The sequence below is a fragment of the Rhineura floridana genome, chromosome 5, assembly GCF_030035675.1.
Source record: "Rhineura floridana isolate rRhiFlo1 chromosome 5, rRhiFlo1.hap2, whole genome shotgun sequence".
NCBI classification, from domain to species: domain Eukaryota; kingdom Metazoa; phylum Chordata; class Lepidosauria; order Squamata; family Rhineuridae; genus Rhineura; species Rhineura floridana.
This window is the reverse complement of record NC_084484.1, coordinates 77,288,593-77,301,032: the sequence shown is the minus strand read 5'-3', so window position 1 is coordinate 77,301,032 and position 12,440 is coordinate 77,288,593. Positions and strand designations below refer to the sequence as shown.

Below are 12,440 nucleotides of genomic sequence, written 5' to 3'. Positions count from 1 at the left end.
GTGTACTGTATTGCAACTGCTAGTTTAAAGGAGCATGGTCACCATTATCTGACTGTATGAACTTGATTTACATTTTCCAAAAGCAGCAATAGAGAATGGAATTTACTTCATTAAAAGACTGGGCCAGTCTTCTGGAAGTATATTCTGAAGCAAGTGACTTTAGCATGTTTAAAAAGAAATGAAATCGGGTTCAGCTAACACGTATATTAAACATCTAAAACCAGGGCCAGGCTAATCATACTCCCAGTCTATCAGGTTCTAGTTTAAGAGAAGTTAATTTTCCGTTATGAAAGGATTCTGTAAATAAATTAAAGTCAGTATTGTTTTATGATACTTTTATTCTACAATGTACAACTTTGATAGGCGAGTTTGTGTACACGCACAGGAAAGACCCTTACACTGTTGTTACAATAGAAGTATTAAGAGCATTCACTCAGGAAATACAGATACATTAATTTGTTAGGATAATTTGTCTTGGGAGCAACTCTGTAATATTGAAAGTCCTTGAACATGAGCTAGGTTATACCAGAGATTAGAAAAATGGCTTTTGTCCTTATTTGCTACAAATTCTAGTGTATGAGCCAGCCAGCATTATGACAAGTAATAAACGAGAATGAATTTCGATGGGGAAAAGGCACCTTTTTCCAGAACACTTCCTCAACCTGGTGGCCTTCAGAAGTTTTGGATTCCAACTTCCATCAGCTCCATTCAGTATGGCTGATCGTCACAGATTATGGGAGTTGTAATCCAAGACATCTAGGGGGCACCAAGTTGGCGAAGGCTTTCTAGAATAATATCCTGGTTTAATTGATTCTTTAAAAAAGATGGATAGAATGTTTATTGAAGACTACTATAACACACTTCCTTTGCAACATACCCTAAGCCTAGTTCAGTTAAATGCACTATCAACTGCACAATGAACCACTGTACACTCCTTGTGGATGTATGCTGTTTGTCTAGCCTGAATAGACTTTCCCCACCACACAAGACACATGCACACAAACCTTTATCACAGCATTACTGTTATGCAAAAGAGTCAGACTACACATTCACACTCTCAGTTGAGAGCATTTTAGGCAAAAGTCTGACTAAGTTTCATTATTCTGTCTCAGAGCATATCTAATATACACTAGTCCGATACCCAAATAGAACTGTGACACAAACACACCTGTTCTCTGCCAATTCCACATTTTTTCCTCAGTCATGATTCAAATTGGTATTGAAACAGGAGTCTTAAAATATTTTCCGATTCCTGGTTCTTCTGTTGGTTATTTTACAAATGTCTTCAGTTTTAGCTGAATTACCACACAGCATCAAAATAAAAATTGGATTTATTTAAGGCAACTGGAAAACCTGGATTACTCATACGTTAGTGGGGGGGATGGGAGAAAGGAGGAAGATTTTAGAATAGGAACATTTTCTATGCAAAAGTCAAATGAAAAATTAATGATCCAATCAGGCTGTATCTATACATTTATTCTAGAACAAAAATTAGCTTCTCCTTCAAAAAATATTGATGGAACAGGAGGGGGAGGCAGAAGTTGCTCCCAATACTATGAGGATTTATAAGCCTAGAAATGGGAAGCCTTCTGATATATGAAATTAAAAACATGTTAAACAACATAACACCTGAATATTATACCACCTGATCTTGGGTTGAAGTTGTAAAGCACTGGGTAATATAGCATTAATGACATCAAGCAAATGAAAAAAGTCTGAAACATGCTAGCGGAAGCCTCATTCTTAGCATAGTGCAACAGTCAAATCCAGTGGGTGTGCTTGCAGATGATGTTGCACAAGTAGTACAAATGCTATTATTATAGTAGGTCACAGTTAAGCTTGTTACCATTTGTGCAACAACATCAACTCTCAAACTTCTTGCGCTAACATTATGTTGGATTTCAGCCATAAATTTTCATAATATTAAATGTATCAAATTTTAAACTACTTGTTTTTTCAAAAAATAGAATGTTCCTGTTTCCCACAGTATGAGTCAACCAAAATATAATTTGTTTCTTTTTACTTTCCTTGTCAATATTTACCAAAAAAGTCCCAACTCCTCAGTAGCACATCTACAATTTAGAAACTTGCATTTTGATTTCAAGGAGCTGTTTAGGCAGGTTTTGATACTTTTCATGGAATATGGAATATGGATAGTTACAAACAAAATGTTATTGCATGAACAGACAGTTTTGCAAAAGTATCAAATATATCAAGGTTTGCTTTCCCCCATTAAAAATATCCCTAAAAACCCACAGGAAAATGTATGCTGTTTTCAGAAGTATACACGGCACTGTTTCTTTTATACTAGGAATATCATCATAAAGCAAAACATATACCCTAAGCTCAGCTGCTCTATCCTTGGTAAAGCTATAGAGAGTACAGAAAATTACTTTTCTAATCTCATTGAAGAGAAAAGCTCACACTTGAATAATAGCTTAATATGTAATAGGCTTTGCTCTTCTTATGATGCTAGCAAATCTCCCATTAGGCTAATAAGATTTTTTTGATGTCTTAGCATATTTACAAGACTAACATATTACAAGTTGGATACATAAACCAAATTAAGTGCAAAGCTTTCAAAATAATACTTACTCTTTCTATTAATAGATTGAAAACTGTATGCATTCAAGCATGATGTACAGTTTCTATTTTACCTAAAAACAATTTACTTTGTCTTTTAACTCTCCCTCTGAAATTTACAGACATTTTTAGGTCTACTCTTGAAAAAGGCAATACTAATTTCAAACATTAAAGTACAATTAATGATTCTCTAATATAATTTGATGCTAAATCTTTTCAAGTAAGAGGCTTCCATAAATAAAAAGAGCTGTAAGTAGCCTTTTTAAATATGTGTGCAAATTGCCTTCAATGTATTATCCATTAAAATGGGGTATAGAGATAACTAAACAGCTACAACTAGCATAACTCAAAACAGTACTGCTTAGAGCCCCAGTCTCAAAACAAAACCATGCAGTCAGGAATATTCCGGTGGTGGGTCCACAGAAGGAGACGGTAATCTAGATTAAAAAAAGACACCCTATGAATGAAATCAATGCACCGACATCCAGTTACTAAGGAAATTGCATCATGTGGTCTCATATTCTCCACTGTGCTTTCCACAGATAACATCCACTCATTTCATGTATTGTTCTAATACTTGTTTTCTAAATAGGAAAACAGACACATGTAAAATTCTTGTAACTGAAGTTTTTGGTTCTTGCAATGAAAAGCATTTTGTTTCTGCTATGAAGTCTGCTAGTATTTGTTTTAATTCACAACTGTCATAATGTTATTGTACTGTGAACATGAATATTATATCCCTTCCATTCATCTGTATTACTCAATATTTGAGTAAACCAGCAACAGTCTCTGTTTTTCAGATAAATATTTTGGAGGAGAAAACAGTAAACCACTGGAAAAGTAACTAGTTAGCTAAACTATGCCATCAAGAGTTGTGTAAGTTTGAGGCATTAAAAATTTAAAACAGGTATTGTTTTGACACTATTGTCCTCGTTCTGTTTTCATTTATAACAGCTCCACAGTGGGACTACATTTTTTCAATTGTCTTTTTCCTGAGTCACAGTAATGGCAAGTAAATAGAATTACAGGTTCTACATTCAATTATAAGTCCACTTTTAAAAAAAGTTAATAGTCTATAGGAAATAAGAAAACATCCTCACTCTGAAGGGAGTGAAGCTTTAATGTCACAGGATATTGTTTTAACCAATAGAGGGGGGAAACTAAACTTCAGCAGAAAAACTGTTTATTCCCATATTCAAATACCATGTTACAGTTTTTATTAAATCCTAGAAACAAAATAGAAGTGCCACAGCTTCTGTTACATTTAAATACAATATTTTACTTTCTGGTCAGTACAATTTCAAACAAAGTGCAAAGAATATACAGAGGCCTAAAACCTTTTACCATGATTTACAGTGCTGTGTCATGCCAACTTTGGCTTGCCACTTGCTTCTCATGCTGTGGCTCTTTGGTCTTCACCCCATATATTGAATGGAAGTCCATCTATTTTAACATCTTGTTACAGGTTAGTTTTCCTGCATAGAGGGCTGCAACAAGAGCGGGATTCTGTCACCATAATGCAGGTGCCTATCTTCCACTTAAAGCAATGGGGAAAGCTAAGCACACAAATAGGGGAAAATATATCATTTTTTATACGACTTTATGTGTTTCATTTTTTGAGCCATTGCCTTCAGAAACAAGCCTATACGTCTGATAATCACTATTGTATTTTGCTTGTTACCAGTGTCATTGCCATCTAGTAGTAGTTGGGCAAAATTTATATTGTTACAAGTCACATTTCGACCCACATTCAGTTCCCTTTTATTAGAAGTATAATACTGCACTTTATATCACAAACGTATAAAAATATGGCAGATAGTGTCATAACAATACTTTTCTTTTAAATGAATATATTTTTAAAAAGACAATTATTTACCATTTATATATATATTCATATATATATATATAATATGTATATAATAAAATACTCCTGATGCAATATATATTTGTTAGTTTTTATAGAAACTACTGTAGCTGTTGCACTGCATCACAATGTTTTAAACAGCTCAAAATAACTACATTGTAACATAAGGTATGATTATAACAATACAATAGTGGATCATAAATAAATATTACAAACCCTATCAAATACGGAAGTTTAGAAAACAAATAAAAACATACAACTAAACTTCAAACCCTTATTAGGGATACACATAAACCGCACATTTTTTAAAAGAAATTAAATCTAGGCAGCAAAAATTTTCATAAGGGCACAGGTCTAAAGACATTTCTTTCAACTCCCCAAAGTGCCTATACCACTTTCAGACAGAGATGTGCACCAAGCTGGAATGTAAAATGAGAGAAAAGGGCAAAAAAGTTCATTCTCCCTGAAGTGCACATTCTTTTGCCATGAGATTAAATGAATGGCAATTAATAAAGTTAACTTCACCATAAGATCCCTATCGACGGGGCACCAAACTGTAGCTCTACATATTCAATATTGCATGCCTTTTATAAAGCTGAGAATTCAGTTACCACCATACCCCCTGGGTCAATCTCTGCAACAGCATTTTGTGTATTACTACAAAGCTGTCTCTTTTAAATCATTCAGGTTTGGCATTCGAGATCGATTTGTTCGGTTATAAGTATGCCCATTTTGCCCACTCTTAGAAGGCATCTGATCAGAGTATGCAGTCCCATCACTGGCACTCCTGTTCACTGGGGAAACATGCCAACTTGGGTCCATCTGGCCCGGGATCTGGAGCGTTGTTCTGCCTTTTGATTGGGACTCTTGCCGTAGGTTGCTGCTGCTGCTACTAGTGGATGCTTGACTTATAGGATGAATTCGAACTTCAGAAAAAGACGCTTTAGCTGGCTGACTCGGTAAGGGCTGGAATCGCGGTTCAGAAGGAATTGAATGATTAGAGGACGAGGAAAGGTGCAACAGTTTGCGAAGGGATTTTAAAGGCTGGCTCTAAAGAAAAAAGAAGAAAACGTTATGGACCTCGTTGTTACTATTTATTTTACTCCTCTTTTCTGCTAAAACTCCCAAAGGAGCAGTTATTCAATAATGCTTTGGACTGTTATCACATTATTAAAAATATTTTTTTATCCATTTTCTGCTTTTCATGCAGGAAAAATGTAATGTTTCTTTACCTGAAGATTGTGTTTACTGTTTACAAGATTACCCAAATTGATATAAATGATACATACTTTTCTTTACTCTTCCACCAGGTTTAATAATCTGGGGACATGTGAATGTGGTGCCAGTGGCTCACCAGCAGCTTTAGGATCTGGCAAATAATACACCTATACTTCAGTGGTGAAGGAAAGCAGCAGTTTAGCTCTATACTTATCCTTTACATCCCAAGGCAAAACATATAAAACCATATAAAAATCATGGTGATCAGTAAAGCATAGGCAGTACTTGGCCACTGCTGTTGAGTAACAGCTAAGCAGGGAGAAAGAACCATGATGTCAGTCAAGGCAGGCATTCTATGAAATTTGCTAATGTCAGCACCCCTGCACAAGGAACTGCTGATCCTTCTCCTAATTATGTGGCCTGCCGCTTACCTAAGCTGCTGCCTTACATTTTTCTCCTGTACGAATATGAAGACTCCAACTCCCTTAGCTGCTGTTGAGCAGCAACAGCCGAGTATGGGCCTTCTTATGTACAGGCCAAATTGACCATTATGATCATAAGAAGAGACCCTGCTGGCCAGAATATTGCCAAAGAGAAACATCTTGGAAAAGGCCATTTCAGCTGCAGCACAAACTCTCTTGGATATTCTCCCAAAAGAGATTTGGGGAGCTCCACCTGTTGAATGTTTCAAACACCTCCTGAAAACTCCATTTGAATGTGTTGTCCTTTACGTTTGCTGCCTTATTTTTTTAAATTACAGATTTTTTACAACTATTATCTTTATTTGTATTTACTATATTTTGATTTTATAATTTCTGTAAACCACTTAGGGATTTTTGAAAAAAAGATTAAGAAATATATAAAAGTCCTAAAATACCCCCAAATTCTGCCTCCCCCCCCCACCTTCCTGGCCACAGTGGCATTAAAGTGAAAATGGTTCTGTTTTGTGAGACTGGCAAGCCTAATGATTATAGGTTGGTTCTGCAGAGAAAGAGACTGATGCCAAAATGCAAGGCAGCGTCATCTTTGCCCATCACCTTTTCCTTGCTTCTTTTCCCCCTCTGCCCTGATGTTTGGCATAACAAGAGTCTTGCTTGCAAGGGAGAGGAAGGCTGGACTAAAGAACCACAAAAAAATTGGGCAAGAAGAACTACATCTGCCTCATGCACTAATTCAGCAATGGATTCAGCTCAGAGCAACCCCAATCTGAAACCCTGGAAAGCTGCTGCAGCTCGTCAATATATACAGACATAGATGGGCCAATGGTGTGAATCTCGTATAAGACAGCTTTCCATGTTCCTATGATTTAAAGGCATATTGGTAATCTGGGTTGCAACTTGGCAGACCTATCTACTATACATTGCAGGATGAGCAACCTGGCCTTCAACTGGAATGCAGCAATGCTTTCACTTACATGACTTTGGATTTGGATTTCTGTCATCTTCTCAGAATGCCACTCCTTCTGCCTACTGGCAGGGTGATTAGATGAGTGCATAGCTTTCTGTAATGCCAAAAGATCCTGATTATCACTTCCAGGCATCTACAACACAGAAAAATATTGGGTGTTGAGAAATTCCTAGGAACAGGTGTTGTAATTTGCTCCCCTTCTCCCTGCCTCCCAGATCAAAGCAATGAAAGTGAGGCCCATTATTGCTCCATATTAATAACCACATCTGTAGATGCCATGCAGATTTGTTATAACCTCCACCCTTAAGGCATTCACATGCTGTTAGTGAAATCACTGTAAGAGAGAGAGAGCAGTTAAGTATATTGTTGTGCTTCATCCTCATTTTCATAGCATTCCATTCTGCTCTTAAGATCATGAGCCACTTCCACAAAAAACCTGTTTTCTTTCTTCTAAAGAAGAAAGAATTTCACATGAACTGTTAGTTCTGCATTATGTGTACAAAGAATTCCCCACAAAACTAAAAGGCACAAAATTTCTAATCACAGAAGTAGCTAAGTAAGGCAATGCTAGTTGTTGGGCAAATGGATGTTTGAACATATCTCCTGGATGGTTTACAGTATTATTAGACTTATCAGGGAGGGCAAAGAGATTATTGGCTAGATAGGGTTAAATGTAGGGAGCTTAGCTTTTATTCTGCCAATCAAAAGAACAAGGCAGCAATCACCACAAAACATAAGGAAAACAAAGGCTATTGAAAGCAGGCAACTAAAGAGTTCTGTGGCAAATTAAGTTTTTTTTAGGAATCCTCTTTTTATCTAAACAGAAGGAAACAAATGGGAAACTATGTAAACAACAAGACAACTAAATTATGAAAAGTCAGCTCCAGTACAAAGGTTAATATATCATTTAGTTGACGCGATTTATTTCAGAAGATGTTGCATTTAACCATTTACTAATAAACATCCATTCCTAATCTTTCAAAACATAATCACAATACACTTCTTTAAAGTTCTGATTTTTTTTAAAAAATCTGCTGAATTTGTGGAACTGGCTCAAGATACTTAACTTACATGAAGAGGCTGTGACCCCATGGGGAAAAATACATGCTGTTGTGGTCAGTAAAATAGATTTAGTCGAATGTTGGTTTTTTTAAACAAAATTCAGTGCTACCATTCTTAAAAGTTAATACCATAGGCAGAGTGACTACAGGAATCTTTTTCAAAGAAGAGCTATGCTTTAAGTGATTCTTTGTATAAAAAAGAGGAAAGAGTGATTTCTTGATGCTTGGATTCTCCGCCTTGGTGGATTCTGTCTGCAATATAAGATAAAAAACTAATTGCATAAATAACACTATAATTCAGGGAGCTACCTATATCTCTTATCTGCACATATATGAACACTTGAAGAAGTTAGCCATTTCTTATGTTGAATCTGCTCTTTCATAATTGTGGCAAGATACGACTAACTGCTCTACTGAATAAGAAAATGTATATAGAAGAAACTCACGTGCCCACCTAACACATTTCAAGAATGTGTCTTTCAGCAGTGCATGTATATGATAAGTTTAGAATCATTCACTTTTACTATGCTTTTGAATTTAGCATATGAACTATTAGTAGAATCTTTACAGCTGATTTTGCATGCAGGAAAGTGAATACAATGTTGTATATCACTTTACTTTCACATTGCTGGGTGTTATACCCAGAGCTTGGAAGTAACTAGTTACAAAAAACAAATTACTTGTAATTTATTACTTTTTGGAGGAACAAATGGGTAATTTCTCAACATTTTATTTTAATAGAACGAGGAGTAAATTTATTGCTTTTGAAGAGGAATTGTAATGTTTCCAGCATTACTTTTGGGCATTACGGGGGGGGGGGGTAGGAGGTGAAGTCTTCTGCTTCTCTGATTCGTGGATGAAAATAATGTGCCTCAAACTGGGCTTCTGTGCAGTGTCGCTCTTCTCTCATGCTCTGTGGGTGTTTAGGAGGAGACGAGGTAGGAGGTGGAGAGCGAGACGGGGTGGAGAAAACAATTGTTTAAAAAATGGACAGTGGTGCAGAAGAGTGGAGTAAAGGGAGAAAGGCGCTGGAGGGCAAGGATGTGGATGGAGGAGAAGGAGGCAGCAGCAGAATGGAGATAAAGAATTGTGGAGATGAGAGATGACAATGTGTGTGCATGTGTGTGTTAATATTGTGTTTGCACTTGGCATGCAAAGCAGCCTCTACATTTGCAGTGTTTTAACATTTTTGTACCCCAGGTGAAAATGTTTGCTTGGGTGGGTCCACCTTAGTGGCAGGGCAGCATCTGGGAGGTGGTTGAGTGAGAGAGATGACACTTGCTGGCTGAGAGTGTGTGTATGGGAGGGGGTTGCACTTTGTTTGATGCGCAAAGATCTGAGCAGCAGCCTCCTCCTGCCTCCCCACCTCCCTTATCAGCAGAGAGACCACCACTGCTATCTTATGGATAGAAATAATTATTCTACTACCTCTCTCTCTGTTTATTTTTAATGTTGTTTTAGGCTACTTGGGTGTGCAGCAGCCAAGGCCAGTACCTTGTAGGCACTCTAGGTTTGTTTTTTTTAAAGTAACTTAACTATAACAGTAGTGATTGCTTTTGAGTAACGGTAATCAATTCCTTTCAGAACAACTGTAATTGTAATGGTAATTTATTCCGTTTTGGGGCCATGTAACAGTAATTGTAATTTATTCCTTTTTAAAAGCAATCTTCCAAGCTCTGGTTATATCATTGTTTAAGATCATTATGTCTAGGTGCAAGAAGTTGTTTGAGAAATCAGAAAAAGGTTTACTTGCATGCTAATTACCTATTGATTCTTTGTGTATACTTAATAAAATTAAGCAAGCTATAGCTTGCTTAATAAAAGCTGTATCAAACAATAAGAGCTTTGATATAAGCTATATCAAACAATAAAAGAAGAAACATCCTTCTGTGAAAATGTATGCCTAATACTTCAGTCCTAAACTAGGATATAAGCCTCACTGAATACAGTGGAATTTAATTGAAGTACACACGTATAGGGTTGTGCTCAGAATATACCTTCTAGCTGATGTAGGTACTACAGAATATCTGCAGGTGATTAAAAATTTAGATGCACTACAGTGATAAGCTCCAATTCCTCATTACAGGTCAGCAGTTTTTAAATAAAATAGCTTTGCTATTTAGCATTCTTAATACTGCAGAACACCTACTGCCTAGATACCTTGAAAGAAACTGACACAGTAGTAAAATACCTACAATAAAAGAAACCTAAACTGTATATATGAATGATTAGGATGGCGAACCTTTTGTGCTCTGTTCATGGCTGACCAACCCTCTGTAGGCCACATGCCAGCAGTGGCTGTGGTCAAAGGTGGTGGGACTACCCTGCACCTCTCTCAGGCATACATATGCCCTCTTGGTCCTCTGCTGCTCTCTACTGATCAGAAGAACAGAGGAAGTTTCCTTTCCATTGCAGTGATGGGGTGGGCAGAGAAGAATGGGAAAGAAACTCACTCTCTCTGCTACTCAGATTCATCTTTGAAAAGGCAAGATGGTGATTTTCCTACCATTGCAATGTTGGGCTAGGTGGAAAGGAATCTCTTCATCTAGCCTAGTGCCATGATGAGAAAGATATCCCAGCTCCTGCTGACCTTGCAAAGTTGACTCTCCTCCCTCTTGCATACCACCATTGCTAGCAGATTGAAGGATTCCAGAAACATGAAGGAATACCCTTCAATTTCCAGAGTGCTCTGACCTGCTAGCATTGACGGAAAGGAGGACACTTGTTCAGTGTCATTGCTGCTGATCATTTGAGAGACTGAGGATTGGCAGATCATGGCAAATAGTTGGTGCGCCTGATGCAGGCTGCAGGTTTCCCTCCTTCAATATACATAAGGAACTTTAGCTCCAACTGTTGTAGTCTTTGGAAAGAAAAAAATTGGTTGGTAATTACTGTTCAACAGTAGCATGTTTCTGAACCCCTAGAACAAAGCAATTCTTATTTGTCATCTGTTCAGAAATGCCTCTGCATTTGGAGGTGCACTTGTTCTACAATTTTATTAGGCAAACATGAAAAGGCACTGGATAAGTGAGCCAGATTTTCTGCAGTCTTCTTTTCATGGCATTAGGAAGGGATTCAAGGCAATTGCAGCAGAGAGGTGATTTCTGTTATTTTATTATTCTTTTATTTGTTCTGCAGATATATGTTCCATACTTCCATGTCCTCTTTCCGAGTATCAAATATGACTGACAACGTAGGTGGCTACAGAAACTTGTGCAGCAAGATGCTGAGAATCTGGGGTTATATTTATGGTTAATTTATCCTCACAATTACCCTGTTAAGTAGGTTAGGCTGAGCGTGATTGGCCTGACTTCATCAAGTGAACCTGATGGCTGAGCGGAGATTTAAATCAGTTCTCCCTAGTGTCATTCCAACACTTCTAACAACTACACCACTCTATTTGCCTCTGTTTCAAAAAGAATCCAGTAGGAAATGTTCTCACAGTAACAGCATCGTGTTAGCTTGAAATAGGAGGAAAAAAGCTAGCGTAGAATATTTTTATATTAGCCATCAATTAATATGAAACAATCACTACAATATGTTGACATCCTATAGATGCTAATTTGTAACAGCAGTTTTCACATACAGCTATTTGGCCTGTTAGCTACAAGTCATGTTACAATGGTTTACTACAATAGTTAGGTACACTGGTTTGTGCTGGCTTCATGGCGACCAAAAGTCCTATAGATTGGCACCCAAAAGCCTCAGATCTTACACCTTCCTCTTCACTTCTTTTCTAATTTCTGTACCATGTAACCACGCATCTGATCTAGCCATGGTGAACAGCAGCTTTGATCTACACTGTGTTACTAATGGGCTGAGTCTTTATTTATTTATTTATTATTTGATTTATATCCTGCCCTTCTTCCCAGTAGGATCCCAGGGCAGCAAACTAAACTACTAAAAACACTTTAAAACATCATAAAAACAAACTTTACAATATATTAAAACAAAACATCTTTAAAAACATCTTTAAAAAAAGGTTTAAAAACATATTAAAAATCAATTCCGACAGAGACAGACTTCAATAAGGTCTCAACTAAAAAGGCTTGTTGAAAGAGGAAGGTCTTCAGGAGCCAAAAAGATAACAGAGATGGTGCCTGTCTAATATTTAATAGTAGGGAATTCCAAAGGGTAGGTGCCACCACACTAAAGGTCCGTTTCCTATGTTGTACAGAACAGACCTCCTGATAAGAAGGTATCTGCAGGAGGCCCTCACCTGCAGAGCACAGTGATCGACTGGGTATATAAGGGATAAGACGATCTTTCAGGTATCCTGGTCCCAAGATGTATATAGGGCTTTATAC

The 12,440-nt window shown here is 37.1% G+C and overlaps 1 protein-coding gene across 6 annotated transcripts in view; it reads right to left on the bottom strand.

The window, feature by feature from the left end:
• Positions 1 to 320: 320 nt before the first annotated feature.
• Positions 321 to 12,440, bottom strand: part of CDKL5 (cyclin dependent kinase like 5) — a 124,168-nt gene continuing 112,048 nt past the window's right edge. For 5 of the 6 annotated variants that reach the window (XM_061627242.1, XM_061627240.1, XM_061627239.1 and 2 more), the window contains 3 exons: positions 8,263 to 8,385; positions 7,080 to 7,205; positions 321 to 5,497 (listed from right to left, as the gene is read on the bottom strand). In XM_061627242.1, the coding sequence (XP_061483226.1) occupies positions 5,105 to 5,497; positions 7,080 to 7,205; positions 8,263 to 8,385 (642 nt within the window). In that variant the 3' untranslated portion in view covers positions 321 to 5,104. The remainder of the gene's footprint in view (positions 5,498 to 7,079; positions 7,206 to 8,262; positions 8,386 to 12,440) is intronic. The other variant, XM_061627241.1, reaches the window with a different exon arrangement.